The 23,555-nt window shown below is 45.6% G+C and overlaps 1 protein-coding gene across 2 annotated transcripts; it reads left to right on the top strand.

Moving 5' to 3' along the window:
• Positions 1–1,565: 1,565 nt before the first annotated feature.
• PSMD11 (proteasome 26S subunit, non-ATPase 11) lies at positions 1,566–22,718 on the top strand. 2 transcript variants are annotated; one of them, XM_049799609.1, is made up of 14 exons: positions 1,566–1,697; positions 3,787–3,888; positions 9,104–9,228; positions 12,142–12,213; positions 12,572–12,629; positions 14,538–14,732; positions 15,250–15,394; positions 15,642–15,702; positions 17,343–17,405; positions 18,039–18,164; positions 18,723–18,758; positions 19,922–19,973; positions 21,001–21,143; positions 21,276–22,718. In XM_049799609.1, exons 1-13 carry the CDS (start codon positions 1,607–1,609, stop codon positions 21,141–21,143), a joined length of 1,269 nt encoding a protein of 422 aa, XP_049655566.1. In that variant the 5' UTR covers positions 1,566–1,606; the 3' UTR covers positions 21,276–22,718. The 2 variants fall into 2 exon arrangements, with proteins under 2 accessions (XP_049655566.1, XP_049655567.1); XM_049799610.1 differs by having other exon boundaries at positions 21,001–22,718.
• The last annotated feature ends 837 nt before the right edge of the window (positions 22,719–23,555 follow it).

The following is a 23,555-nucleotide window of genomic DNA, read 5'->3' as shown; positions in this document are numbered from 1 at the left end:
TTAGAAACAATGAGGCTTAAGGCCTAGTTCCCTTTGCAATTATTGAAGGTTTTTTTTAAGCTGCAGCTGTGGGGACACAGATTGAAGGTTTTTTTAAGCTGCAGTTGTGGGGACACGGGAATGGATCTGTCCTGGTACTGTGGGATCTGGTTGCCTTCGGTGTGATGAGCTGTGCAGCAGGTCAGGTCTCAGTGCCAGCCCCACGGTTGTGGTCCCTTCTGTCTGCTCGCTGGGCTTTCCCCACCGCCGGGAGACGGAGCCAAGTGTTGGACAGCCACGCAGACACCCACCGACTCCCTGAGAGGGGAATGCAGTGCCGGGTGACCCCCCCCGCCGTCCCTTGGCACAGCCTGGAAGTAAAGCCGGTGCTGGCCATATCCCCGAACAAAAACCCAGACCCATTTCCACCAATTTCTTCCCTCCTGATGCCTCTCCCAGTCTTTCCCAGTTCATATCTTCACGGGAAAAAAAAAATAATCCCCACCTCTGCTTGCTGCCAACGGGCCCCGGGCAGGATTTATCCTTTTCAGCCTATCGAGGTGCCTCGGCCGTGGTCCCAAGTGCCTCCTAATGTCCCCGTCCCCCCGGATTTGCAAAGCTTGGCTCATAACAGGGGAGATAAGTCACTGCTTTCGGTGCCACCTCCCCATGCCAAACCACAGCATGTCCCCAGGGCTGTCGCCTCCCGGGCGGCTCTGCTGTGCCAGGGGGCTGGTTTTATTCTCCGTTTGATATAAAATTGCACCTTCAAGGCATTAAATTTGCTTTTCCAGTGGCAGAAAGGTGGCTGGGATGCTCGTCCCAGCTCATTTGGGACCGAGATGGGGACAGAAGCAGCGACGGGGTCAGCCATGGGTGGGTTTTGGGGAGCTCAGCAGTGATTTGGGGGGGGCTGCTTCCCACCGACTCGAGGGTGGGAGCTGGGTCTGCACCCCAGGTGCTGCCAGCGCTGCCGGGAAGGGGACGGGGTGGGAAGGGGAGGTGTGAACAGGGGGAGAACCGGCCGTCGAGGGCCTCTCCCGCCGTGTGCTGCCCACGAGGGCCGGGGCCGGTGGCGGGACGGGGACGGCATCGGCATCCTGCCTGGTCCGTGCGACGTGTCCCTGCCGAGGTCTCCCTCCCTTCTCGAGCCGGCTGGGGTGGTGGTGGTGGTGGGGGGGGGATCATGGGGATCCCCTGGGACCCGCCAGGAGGACGTGGCCGTCTATGGGGTCACGCCCGGGGGACATGCTCCCGCCCCCAGCACTGGCTGGGGGAATTTGGATCCACGGGTGGGGGGTGCCTTGGGTGGGCCATCACCCCACGCCAGCCCCCGCAGCCACAGCGGGTCCCCCCGCTGCCCCACGCTCGCCCTGTGCCCCCCCACCAGCCCCTTCCCTAGACCACGCCCCTTTTCTCCGGACCCCGCCCCCTCCGCCAGACCACGCCTTCCTTCCCCAGCCCCAGCCCTCTCTTACCCCGGGCTCCGCCCCCTTCTCCAGCCCCCGTCCCGCGGCCTCCGCGCCTGGACTACGACTCCCGTCATGCCGCGGGGCCACGGATGGGGCGTGGCCTCCGCCGGCCGCTTCCGGGCCTGGCGGTGAGGAGGGAGTGAGGGAGCGGTAAGATGGCGGCGGCGGCGGTGCTGGAGTTCCAGCGCGCGCAGTCCCTGCTCTCCACCGACCGCGAGGCCTCCATCGGCATCCTCCACTCCATAGGTGAGGCCCCGCCGGCCGCCCCCGCTCCGCCAGCCGCCCCCGGCCGCCCGCCGCCGCCTCTCGCCCGTCGCCGCCGCCGGCTGCTGACTCACCGTGCGAGCCGGACGGGAGCGAGGCCTGGGCCCGCTCCTCCCGGCCCGGGCCCCGGCCCGCTCCACCGATGCGGGTTCTCCACCCGCACCGCGGGCCGGCGGGACGGGGCCGGGCCGCTGCCCGCCGCCGCTGCGGGCTCCGCGGGCCCGAGCGGCAGGGAGCCGCCGGGGTGAAGCGGGCGGCCGCGGCGGAGCCCCCCGTTCGGGGAGCCCGCCGGCGGAGCCCCGCGGTCTCGGGCCGGCAACGGGGTGTGCCCCCGGGTGTGGGAGGAGGCAGCGGCGTGTCAACTTGCCTGTCTCGAAGCCCGTGGAGCGGCGTGTGCGGGGGCCGTGGCGGGCAGCGGTGCCGGCAGGAGTCTGCCGGTACCGGCTGTTTGCTTCTGGGGTTTTTCGGTTGTGGTGGGACAGCGGCTGGGTGTTGCGCTGGTAGCGGCGGCCTGCAGCGGGTCCTCGGCGTGCTGACGGATGAGAAAACTCTGCTGGAAGTGGGATTTCCTCTTAAACGCTAAAATACACCCGTTATTTAAATTACCTGCACAGAAAGTTTAGAGGAGTTTTTGTGTGCTGTGTCTGGAGCTTTAACTTCTGCTTGTTTCAAGGCAGATGCTGTTTGCGGCAATTACTTTGTCGGGCTGTCCCGGGCATCTAGCAGTGCCAAGGAGATGTTGATGCTATAAAGTGGCTTGTAGGCATAACGTGGACACCCCCCTTTACTTGGGGGTCGGGGCATACAGGGTAGGGAGAGGGGGCGCCTTCAAAACTGGTGTATAGAAGAGCAGTTCTCAATTCTTGTAACATAGGGTGATTTTTGAAAAGATGCTGTGACCTGCTGTCGCCCTGCTGTGATGGGCAAATAAATGTTTCCTAGTGTCTGTATTAGACCTTGAAATTGGAGTTGCTGAATGGTCTTTAAAAGTTGCTCGTCCCTCTCGGTGTTTGGTTAATTAATAGTTGGTGTTCTCAAGCCTGTCAACACACCTACGACTTCCCATCCGCTCGGGCTCAGTCAGGAGTAACAGCTCATGTTGCCGGTTGGTGTAAGCTGGAGCAGTCCAGAGAGCATTGCCACAATACTGTTCTGCTCAAGAACAAAGTTACTTTGCTTTTGATACCACATGTGTTAAATTATGGCTGCAGTCTTCATGCAGGGGTGGCGTGCAGGATTTCAGTTCCTTCTGTAGAACTGGGCAGCGGATTTTGGCTTTGTGTAGAAGTTGGGCAAACTCACCTGCACAGGGGATGTTGGAGATGAATATTTACAGGGTAGCAGGTGGCAGGGAAGAAAGTGTATTGTTTTGTGGATAACTTATATGAAATTGATGTTGTGTAAACACAGGTTTGGTGCTGCTGTATGTCATTTGGCCCTTCTGTGTACTTCAGAGCCAGAGTTACTCATGTTGGTACACAGAGTGATGATTAGATTGTCAAGAGTTCGGTGTGGGAAGGAGAACTCACTCTTGCAGCAGTTGTAACACCTGATCCGCTCCTGAGTGAAAACGGCAGACGTAGCTAGTTCACAGAGCTGATGTTCTTCTGCTGTGTTTTGACCACAGGATTGCAACTTAATACTCATAGTGGCAACATCAGAAATCCCAATACCAGAATACCCAACTGTGGAAATGCCATTAGATTTCTTTTATTTGGTTTTGTGGCGTCAGTGGGAGGGGGTCTGTTGGGTGGTGGTGGTGTTTTTTAAATAACACTTGAACAGCAGGACAAGCTTAATGAAACTACTTCAAAACTTATAGTCAAGTTGGAGCATGCAGTTGTACCTATCAGCTGGATTAAAGCCTTTGTGAAGTATGGACGCAGTGCTCTCTGTAAGCTATGCATTTAAAATTTCCACTTAATCTGCTTTCCAGATCTCGCAGGCCATGCTGGATTCACTATTGCCTGTTATAACACTTGCTTTTTCTGGTGACTTTCCAGGAGCTGACTAGTAATGATTATCTTCTAATTGAAATAGCTTTAAAGGTAACTTTTTCACTCTTTTCCAGTGAAACGTGATGTCCAGGAAAATGATGAAGAAGCGGTGCAAGTCAAAGAGCAGAGCATCCTGGAACTGGGGTCGCTTTTGGCCAAGACTGGGCAGGCAGAAGGTGAGCCTGAAATAAGTAACTGAGGTAACGGGTAAGAGATACATACATTCAAATGAATTTAGTCCCCTTGTTTAATGGGACAGAAGTAAAAGCAGTTTTTGGCAGGAAAAGTTCTCTGAGACAGGACAGAAACTAAAATACTAGATAACATAAAATATTAATCTCATGTTACTTGGCCCAGTATTCCAAAAGATTGCTCATGCGTTGAGCAGTTTAGTTTATGACCCTTTGACTTGTGGCCTTTTTAGTACGAGTGACTAGAGTTTTGTTAAGTTGTCATGTTTGAGATGAGAAGTTTCTCTTGTTTTGTTTTTAATAATATCAGAGCCTTCTTTCAAATTGGAAAGTTTGACCCAAAAAGTCCTTTCCACCAGCAGCTTCTTTCTCAATTAATTGATTTATCTGCTGAAACATTACATCAGAAAATCCTTGCCCAGCTCCTCACAAGAGCTGGACTTGACAGTCCTTCTATTGTGAATGTGTGAAAGGACAGAAATGGAGTAAAATTCTCTATTCAACGATTCTTGAGTTGAATCTGTTCGTGTCTTCTGTTTCCTGGAAAGCTCAAGGCAGTGTGTTTATTTTGTACTCAGCAGTTTAGTTTTTTTTCTTTTGCTGAAGAATGCTCTTGGCTTTTCTGGAGCACCTTTCACCTCAAGCATTTTAGGAGCTGATACACCACATCCATATAAAGAGCATTCTGTCCATGGCAGACAGTTGCCCATGGTATAGTCCTAATGTTTTCTAACTGTGTGCAACAATAATTCAGAATGTGAAGTGAAGCGTGTGTGCTTTTAACAGTCTGAAACTGGTTGGGGAAAACAGGCCAGCAGAAGGTTTAATCAAAATCAAATGAAATTCAACTGGGACGCCAGACCTAAAGTTAGAGTAGTTCATGGAAAGCAGTATGAGGTCTCAGATAGCGGCTCATCGAGATGATGGTTTTATATTTATTCTGAGATGCACACTTGGTGTCCTACTGTCCAGTCTTTGTAAACATCTCTTTTGACTTGGTCATTTAACTGATCTACCCACCTCTACATGTGTTTGAGCATTCTGGACACTGATCCCACTGCGATTTGCAATTGAACAGAGCTTGTGACAAAGTAGATTACTTGCACTTAGAGCAGTGCTGGAAACAAAGGTGCTATTCATCTCACCTAACTATAGATGTCCATGTCTGATTTCCTAGTGTGGACTGCTTTTACAGTCAGTGGAGAAAAATAAGCCCTTCCAGAACACGATTCATCTCTTCCTACAGTAAGAATTTACAGCAGGACAAATGAAGCCTGCTGTACAAGTGCTTGTTTCTCTAATTGAATATTAAAGGACCTCAAGTCAATTAACTCAGGTATAGGTGTCTGGGCTGTATGAGTGCCCTTTGTACTCTGATGTTTGCTTCTGTAGCGATAACTAAACATGGCTTTGCTCCTGCACCAAGGAAGATGTTTGTTTGGGCTAAAAAAGGGGAAATCATCAGAAGGGTCTCTTCAAGTAAATGTGTGGCTGTGCTGCTGGTGTACAGAAGCCTGAGAGGAGAGTTGTTAGGTGCATGATGGCCTCCTTGAACTTGGGGTGGTTTTGAGTTCAAGCTGAAGTCTTACGTGAGTATGAAGAACTTCAGTGTACTCTCAGAGAGTGGCTAGCTAATAGGGTTTTTAAGGGGAAGGCAAAGTAATTGAAAATGTCAATGTTAACTCATCGAAAACAGATTTGTGAAGGAGCAAACGCAAAATATACTTGAAATGCATTAAAGGGAACACTAAACTGCAGAGCAACTATATTCTGAATAGAAGAAAATTACTTTGGCAACATTAAGCAGCCAGTTGTGTATGTGTAGATCGGGATGACATCGCCAGGTTGGGCTTTCTTGGGGACATGTGGTAAAGCTGAGGGTTGAGGAAAGGGGATACCGCAGCTTAGAGATGTGCTACTCCTGTGGGAAAGACCTGGTCACCTTCCCTTTCTCTGTCTGCTTTCTAGGATGAAGTAGACTAGTAGGAGTGACAAGCAGTCAGGGTCAGCAGCATCTTCTCCAGGTACATCCGTTCACAAAGATCCTCGCACCAGGTAGACACACAGATCTTCGTATCCGAGGGGGGTGAATCCAGTGCTGCATAACCTAACAAGGAAGTTACTGAGACTGTGCAGTTTCTAGCCTGAATGAAGTAGATCTCACCATTGTAGCTTTTGCTGCACACGTTTTAGCTAGTGTAATTTCTTTCACAGATTTGAGGCGTTGCAGTGGCTTGTTGGCTATTTTAAAGCAATAACTTCTTGGAGATGAAAGGGTCTGTGAGCTGCAGCCTAGGGAGAAAATCAGCTGCAGTTTGGTGGGGTTTGAAACTTACAGCGGCTGTGCTGTTGACTGGCTGAGAGTGTAAAATGAACCTGTGGATTTTTAGGGGACTAACCTCTATTGAACTATGGCCTTTGTTTAAAAGAATAACAAGTGACCCTCTTTATCTGCTTGATAGAGTTTAAGGCTTGAACTGGTGGATTAATATTTTTTTAGGACAGTTCCAGATTGGCATAACTTGGATCAGGAATTCAGGTACATGGCATTTTAGCTTGTATAAGCACTTTCTCTGAGGATGAGCAGCAGACTTCATTTTCCAGAGCTGCTGCTTATCACTTCTCCAGAGCTGTCAATCACACCCCTTTACCAAGCGTTGCATTTACTTAGGGGGGAAAAAAAAATATCCTAAAAATAGTTGACAGTTACACTGCTAGGAAAGAGAAATTTCTATGGGAACTTTGAGCTTGCATGTCTAAATGTGTACTTTGCAAAATGTACAGATATATTCTAGCTGTTGACTTTGAATCTGCTTTCTAGTGAATTCTCGGGCAGCTGTTGAGCAAGTCAATGGAAAGATAAGTACTGCAGTATGTTTCACATGATTTTTCCTTTTTTCTTCTGAAGTTCCTTTCCTGTGTGGAAAAGTATGTTGTGCACTAAAACCATGATTCAAAGGGTCCTGAGAAGCTGGTGTATTGCAGCGATGCACAATAGGAAGAGTGGTACCTTGTAGTAGTTGAGAGTTGATGGATCTCAGAGACAGTATTGCTGCCTTGATAAGATGGACTGAAAACTGGTGAATTCTTAGTTATAGAGCTTAAAGCTAAGGATACGGTGCATGGCCTGATGAGAAGCAGACTTGTTCTCTGTGTTAAGTGCTGCTTTTTCAAGTGCTTGTGTTAGTTGCATTAAGGAAGAGCACAAGAACCAGCTTCTGGGCAACTCCAGCTCTACTGCTGCTTCTGTTCTGAGCACAAGGTGACCTGGAGCCCACCTTTCTGAGCACACATCGAGAGGAGGGATGCTTGAGAGTACCTCTGCGCAAAACTGTTGGAAGCTGCTGTCATGGTAGTTTGTGTACTGTATGTGAAAGCAAAGTGTTTGATTTTGATTAAAATGGTTGGGATTTGCATCTGTGAGTGGTACTGTAGATTGAGCGGTCCTCAGAACGAAGGCGGTGTGGGTAAAGTCATTGTCTGCCCCAGGGCAGTAGGTAACAGTTCCTTGTTGAGTAAAAGCTGAGCACTGATTGAAACTGTCAGTCAGCAGAACTCAATCTTGGATATTAAAGTAGCTGTACCTCAATTCTAGAAAAACCTACACATTAATTTTCAGACAGAAAGTAAAGCTTTTATGAAATCTTAGGCATGGCAGTCATAGCACCTTGTTTTGTTCCCTGTACAAAGTTTGAGCAGCTCATTTTAGAAAGAGTCACAATTTGTTGCACTGCTGTTTGGAAAATAAGGCTCCTCTAAGGATTCAGGGCACACTCAAGATAAGTTCCATTTGTTCTGAAAACTGCACTTCCAGATGTATAAAAATGTCAGTACATCACAGTGAGCAATTGGATTGGAACGCACTGTGAGTTCTACTTCTGAACCATGTAAGAAATGAGTTTTATCAGGCTTGATTAAACTTTTAAAGTAAATAGGTTGAAAAAGTAAAAAATACAAGTAATAATTTTTAGATATTAAGATGTCCTTATAACAATTCTTTTGCATTACTGTTAAATGAAATATGAAGGAAATCTTGTTTTCAACTGTTTTTATTGGAATCCTCCCAAACTGAAATTCTGCTGATGCTCCTCCATATACTAATTGAAATAAAATTAGATTAGTCTCTTATTTTAGTTTTGATTCTGATGCCAGTTTGGTGTAGAGTGTATTGAAGATTTCTGAAGTACTCATTATGGGGTTTGTTTTGTTGTTGTTTTTCACTATCAAATCTCATAAATGTGGTAGTGTGAGATCTAGCTGATATTTGGGTGAGACTTAAAATTCTGGGGCAAATAAGCAGTGATTTCAGTGTATGACCCCACTACTTTATGAGTCAGCACTGAACCCTGCACTGGCACACTGCTAGTCTGCTGGAAGTATCGTCTTCCCCCAACTGTAAACAGACATCGCTGCAACCTGGCCCGACGGCTGTGTGTTGTTTATCACAGGAGAAGACTTAACTTGCGCTGTGCAATTCCAACATGTAACTCCCTTCTGCTGCCATGAATGCCGAGTCCTGAAACTGCTGTGACATTGACTGCCATGTTCCTCTGCTCTGTAGGAATGGCATTTTTAGTGTATTTCTTCACAAAGAAAGACTTTTCCTCTGTGAGCTTGAGACTAGCTTTATAACTGTAAACTAGTAAGGAGACTAGTAGAAACAGAAATCTAATTAAGTAAGGTAAGATCTAATTAGGTAATGTGGTAGCTGAAGGGATAAGAAATGTCATTTTTTTCAGCAGTGGTGCGCAGGGTCTATCTGACTTTCTAGGGCCGGCTAGGTATGGCAGATTAAAACGTCAAACAGAGTTAATAAAAACATACTTGAACTATAAACTCCATTGCCCATTTTATAGAAAAATCTCAAAGCATTTAGCAGATGCTTAGATTTTTAAAACACGCCTGAGGCAAGTGTAGTTACAAATGGTGTTATAATTGGGTGAACTGAAGTAACGGGAAATGTATGCTGTGAGGGTAAGACTGGAGCCCAACAGTCACCTTTGCCAGTCCCCTTGTTTACTGCAAGGCATTCCTTCAGGTGATGTTTATCACTCTTTTCCTGTAAATGATGTTGAGAGACTGCTTATAAAATGTTTGGTGTAATATATACTGCTGTGTGTAGATGTGTCAGGTACTCCAGCTGCGGTGTGACTCTTGGCTGTGTGGTTGTATTTCATGATTTGTTTTCTTCTATATACAGAGCTGGGAGGACTTCTGAAGTATGTTCGACCCTTCTTGAACTCCATCAGCAAAGCAAAGGCAGCCCGCTTAGTCCGATCTCTGCTTGATCTGTTCCTTGATATGGAGGCAGCAACAGGACAGGAGGTGAGATTTAAATTTCAGCACTAGTGCATTCCTCAAAAGCCTGTAACACCGTTATCTGACCTAGTTTGCTTCACACTGAAGAATTATTCATGTCAGGAAACATTCATTTAATGCATTTGGATATATTCTATTAATAAAACATTAGATAATTTAATTCACTCATAACCATGTTTTTCTGCAAGCCTCATCCTGCTGCAGGTTAGGAGTAACTCTCACCCTGGACATGTTTCTTAGTCTCACGTTGCTTGCTGTTAGATGCACAGCATTAGTAGTATTTTGTAGTGTGATTAATGTTCGTGAGGTGAGAGGTGCTACACCTGTTCCAGGGAGCTTGGTCTAGTGGGAGGGTGGGGGCAGTGTGTGATGGCACAGAGCTAGAGGAGTGAGTTTTCAAGGTCTGTTCAGGAGTTGGTGGGATTAGATGGCGAGTATTACTTAGCATCTTTCACCTGGAGACATGAAGGTGTATTGCATGGGGACACAGTGTGGTGAGTGTCTTGCTCTACAGAGGGCTTTTGGGGCATGAAAGTTATTCCTGAAGTGGGAGTGGAAAAAGCTTTGCAGCTACCATGTGTAAACTACTTCCAGGGGATGAACTTCTTCACTAGGAAGCCCCTTTGGTCTAAGATAGTCCAGTTAGGATGTACTCCATTCTCGTTAGCTACCTAGAATGCAGTTGGTTTTCTTTTTTTTGTTTTTGTGTTGGTTATTTGGGAATGGGAGAAGGACAGGAGCAACTTGTAAATAAATGAGCAGCCACTTACAAGCAGTGCTGACCTGGAGTAATATGGATTGTACTGGCACACCAAAGCAGTTAGATGGAAAGGGGAGGCAGGGAGGGTCTGGGCAACAGGTTAAGGGGAAAGCCCATGTAACACTGTATGCACAGCAACTGATGTATTACGGTGTAGAAGAGGTTCTTCCATGTTGAGAGGCAGGTGGAATTCTTGTTAGCCCAATTAGCACAGAAGTATCATCCTTTAGTTCAGGTAACCTAGCAAATGTTCTTCGTTTGCTGTTCAGTTCTTGTGGCTTGTATGTCCTGTTACCATAAGCGGTGACAGAATCTTTTTGCTGCTGCTCTTTAGCAGAAGAGGTTAAAGGAAGTGGGGTGGGATGTACAGGTGAGAAGGAAACCCCTAAAGGTGTCGGGAGAAAATGAGTGGCTTCAGACTTTTTCTAAAGATAGCTTGATGTAAATGACAATACTGGGATGCACTCCCAGATAGGTGGCATTTTATGGCAGGGGAAGAACTTGGAGTTACAGCAATGGATATATGGCCCACTTAGTCAAAATACTTTCAAGCATATTCAGAAGCCAAACCCAAAACCTTAAGGAATTCTGACACCTAACCTGTGAGGTTCTTGATGCAGTAATCCCAAATACTTTCAGTGCCTCAGAAACGTTCAGGGGGGACACTTGCTTCCTTGGTGTAACGTATATCAAGAAGACTCCCAGGAGTCCAGTAAAGCAATGAAACTAGAGATTCTCCAGCTCCTAATGCTCCAGCTATCACTGCGCAATAAATTGCGACTTCATAATGGCTTTTCATAAAATGTCCCCATTTAATAAGTAGTGACAAGGAGCTGACAAGTGCTGCAGTGTAGTACAGCTGCAGACCTGCCCCAGAAAGAGCTGTGATCCAGAGATTTTTGGGAAAAGGCATTCCTGAGCCTAGCACCTCAGGATGACTTACTGTATATTATTGGCCAGTACTAAATTGGCACCGTCTTCTAATTGGGGTGGGACATGACTGCTTTATTCATCAATGGAATCTCAGCAGTCTTAAAAATATGAAAAGCCATTGGGTTCCTTCACTTTGAAGCAATAGATAAAACATCCAGTGTCACTGACTGACTCCTGGCACCTAACTCCGTTACAAACAGTGGAGCCCGGCACCTCTGTTGGTTTATACTACTAAAGGACACACACGGTCTGACATATTTAGGCCCTAAAACACATGCTTTTCATTTTTCCTTTCTTTCTAGAGCAATTGAAAATACATTTTTCTCTATGGTAGAATGAAATGGTGCAAAACACGCTGGAAGGGATCTCAGAAGTCTTTTAGTCCATTCCTTGCCCTAAGGCAGAATCAGTTCTCATGTAGCCAGATGTTTTCAGTAGAAACAAACACAGCTGTTTAAGAAATGCTATTAGGATTTCAGCAGTAATTTTTACTGGTGAAACCTTGGAAGCCAAATTTTTATTTTCATATTCCAGTGTGGAAGGATTGTCCCTGGTGGTCAGAAAAAGTTATTGGAAGCCAAACGCATTAGAAAAGCAATTGAAGAAGGTGGTCTGTTGGGTTTTTTTTCTGATGGCTAAAGCTTAAACTAAATCTTAGTTTGCCTTCTGAATTTTACTTTCTCTTGCAGTATGTGTTACAAGTAGTATAATACTGTGAACGTTGTTACAAAGTGCAGGAAGTTAATCTAGCAAAGAGAACTTGAAAATATGCAGCATAAACTGTAGCTGTTGTATGTAATTTTGTGCAACACTTCTGTGAGTTTAAACTGTGGTGTTAACACCATGCAGCCTTGAGGCTAAAGTGTATCGTGTGTGGTTACTAGTGAGTCCTCCTTGAAGAGAAGTCATGATCTTCCAGTGTTGAGCTGCAGTTCTCATCAGTGGTGAACTACACTTTACTGTGGTAATATTAAAGGTGTCGTTCAGAGACATTTGGGATAGGCACTAATGATGAAAGCTAATCTCAAGGCTCATTTTAAAGTAAAGCTAATTTGGTGTTTAGCAATGCTGCTGTTCAGACAGGAATGACTTTTTTCCTTAAACTACATTGTGGAGATTCAGGCTTTGTTGTATTTTTGTTGCTTTGTAGGAAATGATTGAACCATACTGCTGTTTTAAAGAGGGGCAGCAGAAGGCTTTACAAATTTCTTTCTGCTCCCTTTAAGGTTGACCTGTGTTTAGAGTGTATTGAATGGGCCAAATCAGAGAAGAGGACTTTCTTACGCCAGGCTCTGGAGGTACGTTGCATTGTGGATCCCAAACCTGTGTAATAGTGTCTTCCCTTTGTCAGATTTGATACTTATAAAAGTAGAGAACTTGTATTGTATTGTCCATATCTTTGTACATGTAATGGATGGGCGATAACAATTACACTAAAGTTAGCGACGCTTCTTGAATAGGCAGGATTTTACCTGTTGTGTTTAGACTAGCCAATCTTACAAATGGCAGATCTTGCAGAGCTGGACCATATAATGTAATGAACACAAACTAATTTAGTGAAGTCTGTGCAGATAAGAATATAAAGTTTCATTTTACAAAATAAATCTGTACTGCCTTTCTCTGGCTTTCCTCACAGCAGTTCCTTTTCTTCTTCAGGCGAGGCTGGTCTCTTTGTACTTCGATACCAAGAGGTACCAAGAAGCACTGCAGCTAGGTAAGTCTCCCACTAGGTGGTGGTAGTAGTTCTTTGCTTTGAAATTAGCCTTGAGGCTGACAAGGGAAGTGACCAACTACGTCATGTTCCTTGATGAGTTTTGTAGGACTTGGGCATTAATTTCTCAGTGTCATACCAGTTCTGCCATCTTTTTCCACAGCTTGGTGATAAAAGCTTTTAGAGATCTCTTTGTTCTCACCATTTGTTCATTTCAAATAATTTTGGAAGCAAAGAGGAGCTGTGTCCAGTGGAAGGCCATCAGGTTTGGGTCCTGCTGGAACATACATAGTATACTGCTGTGGTCGGAGAGGTTGAGGGGAGAAACCATCTTTTTTCAGTTTGCTTAAATACAGCCTCAATAAAAGCAGTAGTAATGCCAGGAAATGGCAAACCTCTAAGGATGTAATTAGACAAGCTCTTGTGAAGTAGTGTAAAGGCTTTAAGAATTTGCTTTTTCACCACCTGAGATATGGTAATTAACCATGTGAACTCTCCTACTCTGCTACAAAGCAGAGTAAAGCAGGTCATCTTACACAGCCCAAGTCCCTTTGGTGCTTTTCAAATGCTCATTTTGCAAATGACTGCAGTAATGTAAGATGAGGTTTAAGCTGGCTAAAGGGTATTTGTACAGACTGCTTCACCAGCTCAGTGCATGGGTATGAGCAGGGCTGAGGGATGACTGCACTGACACGGACAGCAGTGCTCACCCAGGCAGTGGTGATGCCTCACCAGGGACCTGTCACTTCTTAAATGATGTGGTGGCAAGAGCATGTGTCATGTCCAGAGTCACCTGGGTGACTCGTATCTGATCAGAATAACAGGTTATGTTAAGTGCTCTGATACATGGAATTCAATATCAAGTTAAAATTAGTTTGCATATGGATATGTAATGAACTCAGGTTTAAACTGATCAGAGTCCACACTCCAAAGCTGTACTTAATTAACTTAATCACTTGGATGATGGTGGTACAGATTAGGGAGTTGTAAAGGCCTGTACCTATAGGACAGCCTCTCTGAAAGATCTATCAAGATGTCAACGTTGTGCACTAGCATTTCTGTGTGGCTGGCCAAGACATGGTTATGTCTACGGCTGTGGGGAGTAGGTGCAAGCAGTGAGTCTCTATGGGCTGTTTCTCAGGAGAGTCCATTCTCTTCCGCCTAGTTATGCAGTTTCAGCTGTGGTTTTCAGCTTTTGAGCACAGCAAGTGAGGATAAGGTTCTCATCTGTTTGCTCTAAGTTAGTTCTTTAGTTTGTAGTGGGGGGAAAAAAGGGGAAGAGTTTCCTGTAAGGCTGGCTCTTTCTGTCCTCATGAGGCTTTAATGTGACAGTTTATGTAGGCTTTTCTTAGGCTGTCCATTCCTACCTCCTAAACTTCATCTGTGGATGTCTTGTGCTTAAAACATTGCTTCCTCATCCCCCATTCTTAGGAGTTGCTTGAAAATCCTCAGGTCTCACCCTAGGGGAATGATGCAGGAACGGACAGTACTTCAGGTTTGCTTGGAGCTTGGAATGTGAGTGGTAAATCATGCTGTTGTCTGGGGAAGGGGTAGCAGAGTGACAATCTGAACTGCACAACCCATCCTTGACTTTCTGCTGAGTGTCTGCTGCCTGCGATGAGGTGGCAGAGACATGCTGTCCATGTACCCAAGTATTCTCACTGCCCTCTTCCACCTCTAACACAAAACTGGTTCATTCTTCTCCAAATGTGGACTGACACTGACCTACTGTTATTTCCTCTCCTTTGTTTCTTCTTGGAAGAACAGGTTGTGTAAAGCCTAGCCTCCCTTCCTCAAAGCCTGTACTGCTGTGGGGGAAGAAGGGTGTAATCTGGAAAGACTTGGTTTGTGCAGTTGTTGACAGCAGATGCAGAGCAGGTTACAAAGGTTCTTGTTCTTTCCTGCTGCTAGGCTCCCAGCTTCTTCGGGAATTGAAAAAGATGGATGACAAGGCATTGCTGGTGGAAGTGCAGCTGTTAGAAAGTAAGACTTACCATGCCCTGAGCAATCTGCCAAAAGCAAGAGCAGCCTTAACCTCTGCACGGACTACAGCCAACGCAATCTACTGTCCACCTAAGCTGCAAGCAGCGTTAGACATGCAGTCAGGTAAAGCCTTTCAGGAGAAGAGGAAAGTCTAGGACTTCTCATGATGCATCAGTTGATGGAGATTTGTTCTTTCCTGAGTGAATCACAGAAAATGATGTTAGGTGGGACCTCAAGATATCTACAAGTGTGCCTAGCTGCCTCGAGGCAGGATCAGCTATAATTACATTCTTCCTGACACATGTTTTTTCAGCCTGTTTTTGAAAACCTCTGGTGGTGGAGGGTCTGTAACCTCCCTAGGCACTACAGCATTACACCATGTTAGTATAACGGTAACGTTGTTCCTGACCCGATTCTCAGGCACTTATCTGAAGTGCCCTGAACTTGCCTTTCCTAACACGTCCTCTTAAGAGAGGGCATGGATGCTCTTCTGGTAGAGATGAGATAAAGGGAGGCACAGAAAGAAAGGATTCCATTTACTGAAGTACCAGATAAAGCACTGGGCAACCAAATTGTTCTGTTCTCTTCCAGTCATGTTCTGAATTAACTCTGATGCCTGCCTGTTTGTTCCTCTCAACAGGTATTATCCATGCAGCAGAAGAGAAGGACTGGAAAACAGCCTATTCATATTTTTACGAGGCGTTTGAGGGATACGATTCAATTGACAACCCAAAAGCCATCACTGCGCTGAAATACATGTTGCTGTGCAAAATCATGCTGAACATGTATGTGGCAAATGGTTCTGCGAAGAACACTTCCTACATTTAAATGGGAAAGGCTTTTCATTTTTAAGACTAAAGAAAGAGCTCAAGCAGACAAGCTTGCTGTTTGTCTTTATGACCTAATCAACGCTTCTGATACAGTGTTACTTGAGTTGTAGTAATTTGCTGTCGGGAATTTTTGAGACACACTTAGATTTAAGCTGCCCACGTTGTTGAATAAATGCTCTCTTCGCTTCCTTCCCCTCTCTAGCCCAGAAGATGTGCAAGCATTAGTGAGTGGAAAGCTTGCTCTGCGGTATGCAGGAAGACAGGTAGAGAAACTTAATCATTTCTATCTTCCTATTATTTCTGAGAATATTGTGGTGGTGTTTTTGTCAAATACTTTGGTCTTTTCATACCAAAATACCCTTCCCTTCTGAGTGTCCTGAACAAGATCCAGAACCGATTAAATTGCCATAAGTCAATTGCCTTCAAAGGGATTACAATGACTTTCACCACCTGAGAATCTGGCCCGCTCGCTTCATTTTCTCTGTTTTTCTCCTCCTTGCTTTCTTCCTGAACTACTAAATGCCTAATGCCATAAGGTACTCATGTCTCAACCCTCACCAACTGCTCTGCAGCCTGGATCTGATGCATTTAAATCCAGGTTATTCATTGGTTTTACTCATGTTGTAGCAAGTCCTGAGAATCCATTCATAGCAGTATAGTTGAGCAGCTTGAGACCTAGATGACTGTAAGGTGGAAGCCAAGCATCTGGGGAGTTGTTAAATCAGCTGTTTATTCTAACATGTTAACTTGCCAGTCTGTGAATGCCACCCCCATATTAAATCCAGGGATGCTTACATAAAGTACAGGGCCAAAAGCCAGGTGTGCCAGGGTCTGAGCCAGGCTTACACGCTGATGCCCTCGGTGGCTTTGGTCAGCCAGCTATTTACTTTGACGCAGGAGTTAATACTCGCCTACCTCACAGAGGATTGGGGAAGCTATTTAGTAGAGGAGGTCAGTGAGCATAAATGCATAGAAAAGAAATGGGGATATCCCTGCGTTATCCCTGCTGGATCACAAAGGGCAGCCCTGGTCCTGCTTCATACCCTTCCTTTGAGTGGGAGCTGGGTTGGAGACTGCTTTTCAGAGCATGAAGGCAGTGTACCGTGGAGGAAGTCTCAGCTGTTCCCTGCACTGTCCTTCTGAGACAGCAGTGGTCACAAGTTCCTGCAGCAGCTGCGGAGGCTGGGCTTAGGGAGCAGAGGGAAAGTGGGCAGCCTTGGGGACAGCTCAGTGGGAGAGATGATAGCAGAAGCCTGGGCCTTCTGTGCCATAGCCACCAGTTCATCCTCCTTGTCTCACGCACTTATTTCTCTCACCACTTGGAAACTGTTCTTCTAGTGGTGTTACTTTCTGTTTAGTATAAATATGGTAGTTTGGTTATGGCCGAGTCTCTTGCTTTGTTTCAGCAACTCTTGGGTAGACAAGAAACATTTCCTGATGCTGTCGATGATAGGGTAACCGTAGGACTTCTGCCCTGCTTCTGTTGCTCAGCAGAGGAAATGTGGCGTGCTGAAGGGGAGAAACACAACTTAAGGGCTGAAAATGGCCATGTTCATTAAGCAAGTGCCAAAATGTTCACTTTCCTTAAAAATTGTATCAAACTTGCTCCCAGCCTGCAACCTGATAGGAACTGCAGCTGGTATTCTCAAACCTTACAAAACTTGAGGTCTTTGTTTCTGTGAAGCTGATTTCATGCTGTGTCCTGCAGCTGTTCTGCATGTTCTCCTTATTAGCAGCTGTTCTTACTCTGCCTGTATGGAAGTAACCCTGACATGGCTTTGTAGCAAAAGGAACATTCCCATTTTGCTGTTTAAGCACGTTTTCAGTATACTGCACAGTTGGCATAATAGCACTGAGAGGAGAATCCAGAACAATAATCTACTCTCATTTTCTTTCTTTGCAGACAGAAGCATTAAAATGTGTGGCACAGGCCAGTAAGAACCGATCGCTGGCAGATTTTGAAAAGGTGAGTCAGGAGACAGAAAATGGGGCCTGGCTGGACAATACATCTTGTTTTGGGAAGTTGTAGGACCTGCTACATCCCACAGCAGGCAACCATAAAAACATTCATAGAAAGCAACAGTGCATCAAGCAAATACCCCACAATAATCAGCCTGTTTGGTTTTCGCAGCATGGGGAGTAATAGCTTGCTTGAAATGAGGCTTTTTCCCTTTTTTTCTTTTTTTTTTTTTTCTTTTTTTTTTCTGGAGAGTGAACTCAGAAGTGGTTTGCTGTATGGTGTTGTTCACTGCGATGTGTATCTTCCTAAATTTTTTTCTGGCTTCAGCGAGAGCACCACAGAGATAACAGAGAGCATTCCCATGTCAGGGAACAATCCTGTCATGCCACCTCCTGAGTGTAAACCGGAGATTCTGGCTGCTAAGCTCCAGCAGCGTAAAGATGAAGGATGCTTGCTGCACAGTGCTTGAAAGGCTGCTAGGCTGTCATGACCTCCTGGCCTTTTAGCGAAGTTACGGGATTGGATTAACTACTGATACTTTGCTGGGCAGGGAGGGAAGACTATTTCATACTCGGAGGGCCTTGAGGACAGGAGACCTGTCACTACCTGAATTATTTGTTCCCGCTGTGTCTTCCGCAGGCTCTGACAGACTATAAGGTGGAGCTCAGGGACGACCCCATCATAAACACTCACTTGGCTAAGCTCTATGATAACTTATTGGAACAGAATCTGATCAGAGTCATTGAACCCTTCTCCAGAGTACAGGTAAATGTTTCCAGCAAGCACACTGACATGCTGGTACCTCTGTCCCCTGCTGTTGGTGGGTGAAGGACTTGTTCCTGTGCGAATACTTCTTACTCAGAGCTGCTCAGCACTTCCAGAGCTCAGGGTTCATCATGTTCAGCTGAAAAATAAGGAGGGGGCTGAGGGGAACTTTGGAAAACCATGTTCCAGAGTCATTGCCCTTTCCACCCGTTTCACTTAACGCACACTGAAAGGTGGCCATGCTTTTAACACTGAAGGTAACAGTGTTTGGTTTTTAAGGGCTCTGACAGGGTGTGGGTAAAGCTGCAATAATCTTGGAGAATAAATATTATTTCATGTTTCAGAGTGAAATGGCTTTAGGTGTCTAGTCCATCTTCAGTTAAAATTGGATTTGAAATCTGTAGGACATGAAGCCACAAAGCAGAGAAAGCCGTTGGAGATTTTTAGGCCAGAGCGTTTACAGGCCCTTGTGCTGTTCCATGGAAGAGTCCCATACCTCGGTGCTGTGTGTCAAAGTGCAGCTAAAGATTTACTTAACTCTATTGGTCTCTCTTATAGATTGAACACATATCCAGCCTCATCAAGCTCTCAAAGGTAAGAATATCACCAGAAATCAGTGGCACGTCTTAAGAGGGCAGAGGAATTGAGGTCAAATGCCATTTGCCACCAGGAAATAAATGTAGGCTATTAAGTCTGACAGATCACCTCCACAGCATTTACAGGCAAATATTGCTCTTGGGAACTTTAACACGGACAGTTTCCAGGAGGCATTGGACTGGCTTCCTCTGCACTAGTCTTTGCTGTAACATTGCCTTCCTTCACGTGGGTTTTACTCCTGTTGTTAGCATTTGCTTTTTACTGGGGGCAGATCTTCCTCTGCTGTAGTAACAGCTCATGGTGTGACCACCTCAGTCTTCCCAATTGACCTGCATTTAATCCTTGTGAGTGTGTCCAGAGGAGTCTTTCTTACACCCTGAAGATACAGGATCCAGCTAATCAGTTTGAAATTTCATTAGGGATGTGTATGTCACATTGACTATTGCAATAACTGCTTTACAGATAATCCCAACCATTTTAAGTTTTAGGAAAATCTGTTGTAGACCCAGCCAGTTGCATCCTGAAGTGCTTTTGTCCTGTATTAGCATTAAGGCCAGAGGTTTGGAAGTGTACTGAGCCTGGCCTTTATGGTCAGTACATCATCTATCCTCTTTTTCTCATTGTGCATTCTTTTCGTAGACTAGCCCTTGGTGTTTAACACGTACTTAATAGTTTGAGTAAAAGCTGGATTGCAGTTGTTTCTTAACTGCAGCTGTGTGTCCTCTGTCCAAAGAGCGGAAGCAGAGCAGACTGCTGTGGGGCCTTGCCTGGCACTGGGCAGGAGGTCAGCTCGGTATTGAGTGGTTTGAATGATGCTTGGCCAACACTTGACTAAATACTTGCTGAACCAAGCTAGAATGCTCCATATCCTGTAATGAGTAATGCCTGTGTGAAGCGACAGTCTTTAGTGGAGCCAGAGGGCAAGACATCCCAGTGTTCTCGTCATTAAAAGCTGCTGCTTAATTTCGTATGTCATCTAAAGCTTATGGTAGTATCAAGCAGTGTGCAAGGAGAGATTCTGTCCTGACACCATGTTCAGTGACGAAATAGCTGCTTTTAAGCTAATATCCCGCCAGGGCTGTTGAGGAGTGTGGAGTAGTAAGATTCGCTTTTCTTTATGTAGTTCTGGGAGACTTTTAATTTTTCTGCTTCAATTTCAGGCTGAGGTAGAAAGGAAACTGTCACAGATGATCTTGGACAAGAAATTTCATGGTGAGTCTCTGCATCCTTCAGTCTCGACTGCCTTGCCACCCAAGGCCAGGTTGTGTGTAAGCAAGCTGTGGATAGACTCCTCTTTATCACTGCACCTTTGAACCCCGGGTGTCCTCCTTAGACTGCTCTGCTCGACTTCAGACAGCAGACATGCAGGTTAACAGGCACTATGGGAAGAGTAGTGAGCGGTGGGTTTATTTGTTACTCTATCTGTTGTCATGAAGGCTGTTCCTATTGCTCCATCTGCCATCGTTAAGGTCAAAGCTTAATTTCTCACAAATCAGAAACTGCTGTAAGTCCTTACTCACTGTGACTACATCCAAGGACAGTTGTGAGACCCACTGGTGGGCTATCTAGCAAAGATGTGCTCCTCTGTCTTTGAGCTTACTGGAGTATGTGATCACCTTTCCCAGATAATTTGCGTCAAGAGCATTTTGTGTGTTGGCGGGCAGCACCCACACAGCACAATGGATTGGTTTGGGTTTGTCTGGGACCACAGGAGGCTGCTTCTCTAACGAGCTCTCAAGGAAACAGCTCCGTTCTTGTTTACGTTGTTCCTGGTGTTGATTTAGAAAGCCCTCTTGATTTAGCTGAGGAAGATGAATGGCCAAAAGAAGCATATTGGTTGGACAGTAGCTCAAAAATTACAGAACCCAGCTGCAGTGCTCATATTAACTGGCCTTTTTTTTTTTTTTTTGTTTTGCCCTGCTCCAGTGTTGTGCCAAGCCATCCTGCTGGGCACAGAGGCCTTGAGGAGGAAGGTAGCTGTTAGGGAATGGGCAGGCATAAGCATCTCTGGGATGTCTTCTTGGGGCCCCTCTCCAGGATGTTTGGGTTTTTTTCTGGGTAAGCTACCACTAATGGAGTCCAGACAAAAATCAGTCAGCCAGTCGAGTACAGCATATGAGCCCCTTCCAAACCCAACACAGCTGACTGTCCGTTTGCTGGGTAGATCCCTAAATTCCTGCTGTCTGGAAGATGTGATCTGTCGAGTGTTACACTGGTGACCGCAGTTTTGTGCCCACAGGCATCCTTGACCAAGGTGAGGGAGTCCTGATCATCTTCGATGAACCCCCCGTAGACAAAACTTATGAAGCTGCCCTCGAGACTATTCAGAATATGAGTAAAGTAGTGGATTCGCTCTACAACAAAGCCAAGAAGCTAACATAGGTGAGTGGAGGCAGGAGCCAGAGGTCGCAGCTACTCCGGACCTATTGCTCCTCCCAAGCCAAGGTGCGGTTTGTGTCCTTGAGGCTTGTTTTCTCTCCTCTTGATTGACATGGCTCTGTTTTCTTTTTGCAGAGTTGAATTTGCTAGCTGTCATTTGGAGAGTGTGTGTGACAGGAGAGTGAAACCTTTGGGAAAATGTTAGGAGACTTTTTTTCTTTGTTCTACTTTTCGCTCGGAAAGTTTTTAAACTTCCTCATCCAGTGCATCTTGTATTCCATACGATGCGTGTTCCAGTTTCCATGTAATCTTTACTGGCCGAACTTTGTATCTGGGGGGGGAATATTGTTTAAACGAAGAGGGTATTCTAAATAAAAGGAAAAAGGCTTACACTACCTAAACATGTGCTTTCCACTTCCTGAGGGATGGCAGAGAGTTAAGCAGGGACAAAGTTTTGTTACCAGTAGGTGCCCAAAACAAGTTTGTTTCATCTCCCTCTGCTCTGAAATCTGAGACTTACTGACGGTGTATAAGCAGCCAAGTTTATTCCATTTGTACTGAACCAAAAAAAACCCAAAATGTACAGACTGCTGGTTTATTTTTAAATCTTAAAGGCCTCGGATCCCCTTGAAAGCAGCTCCACAATGATCTTCCTGAAGGCTTTCGCACCCGAGGCACCTGCTTCAGAATTGTCATTGTGCTGTGCTAGCCCAGAGCCACCCTGCGCAGCCAAAAATCTCAAGACGGCTGCAGCCACTGTCTAGACCATTAGGCCAGTTTCTAATAAAGGGAACAGCGCAGGTTTCCCCTGGAGGCCTGTATTGCATGCTATTGTTTTAAAATAGACTAGATTTTAAATGTTTTATCCCTCCCCCCACCTGCACTGGTAGGAAGAACAGGTGAGCAGGCGTTCCCCGAGTCCTCGCCTCCCTGCGGGAGCCAAACTTTGTCCGGCAGGGAGGTGAGCTGCTGCCCTGGGCGCTGATCAGACTGTCATTATTTACCTCTGCTGCGTTAGTGTTTCTTTTTTTCTTTTTTTTTTTTCTTTTTTTTAAACATCTGATGTGAGACAGCTTGGCCCTTCTGGAATAACCTAGTGCAGCACTCACTGGGGATCTTCGTTGTTACTGTTCCAAAGTTGTATATGTGGGGGGTGGAGCACGGTGTATTCCAGCATGTTTCATTTTATGGTGAGGTTACTAGCTAGGTTTTAATGCCATTTGGGCAGTGTAAGCTTCTGCATCTCTGTCCTGCTAATCTTTATTTTTCCTTTCCCCTCTGTCTCTCTTTCCCTTGCCATGTTTTTCTTACAAAATTTATATTTTGTAAAAGGGTTCTGTTTTATCAGGAAATATTTTGCCTTCACACTGAATCTTAGACTGGCTGATTTTTCTGCTTTCTGTTCACATTTTAACCTCTCCAACATTTTATTTTATTTTATTTTAATTTCCATCTCATCCAGTCAGTCACTGTTTGGGTTTTTTGGCACCATCAATATCAAATGTACAAACGGTTCTTGCTAACCAACACCAGGTATATCTGATGTTCAGATGAGTTCCAATAAAATAATTTTTTTTTCAAAAATCTGTCTCCTGTCTTCAGCTGCCGAGGCAGATCGTGGGCATGTTTGGCGCAGTTTCTCTCTTTGCTTAGGGAAGGGTGGATTGCAACGCAAGCTGCACGCCTGGCAGGAGCTCGTGAAAGCATCGTCGGTGGTGATGTTTCTGAGACGGGGAGTGTGAGGGACCGTGTTTTAAGCAGCATCACTAAGGGTTTATGGATTGTGAGCAGTTCCTGGCACAGCAAGTTTGAGCTCTGCCAAATGAAGTTGTGATATTATTATTACCATTATTATGGTGAAAAATGAATTACATCTGACCTCTTGCACCTCTAGCCTTGATGCTGTACTGGAGAGTCTCACATTGTGTACAGCACCATGCATAGATTCTTCTTAAGGCTAGACAGGGTATTTCAGATGTAACTGAACTGACACAACATCTTTAATTTTCATGTTTGAAACTTGTGTTTCTCAGACACCAGCTGGTCGAGGTGGTGCAGGTCTTTTGGAAAGAAACCTGGCCTCACAGGCAGAAAAATGTGAGGGACTTAACTCCTGCTCTCACATGTGGCTGGGACTGCAGGGGAAGTGCGTTTCTAGTTTTCTTAATAGGTTTTTTGCACTATAAATAGCTTTTAAGATATTTCCCAAAAGCAGCTCTGGCCAGTTCACTGTAATGCCACTTAAGTGGCATTTTCCCTGGTGATGCTTAGCTGTGGCCATGCTTTGCTGATTTAGGTTGCTAATCAAAGGTGAATGAGGGGAAATCCGTTCGTGGAAGCGGAGCTGAAGCCTGTGTGTGCAGCGGTGATGGTCGCACGCAAGGTGCTGAGAGGGAGTGAGGTGGAGATGGCCGT

The sequence above is a fragment of the Accipiter gentilis genome, chromosome 5 (assembly GCF_929443795.1).
Source record: "Accipiter gentilis chromosome 5, bAccGen1.1, whole genome shotgun sequence".
Taxonomy (NCBI): Eukaryota; Metazoa; Chordata; class Aves; order Accipitriformes; family Accipitridae; genus Astur; species Astur gentilis.
The sequence above is the reverse complement of the archived record's forward strand: the minus strand, read 5'-3'. Positions and strand labels throughout refer to the sequence as shown.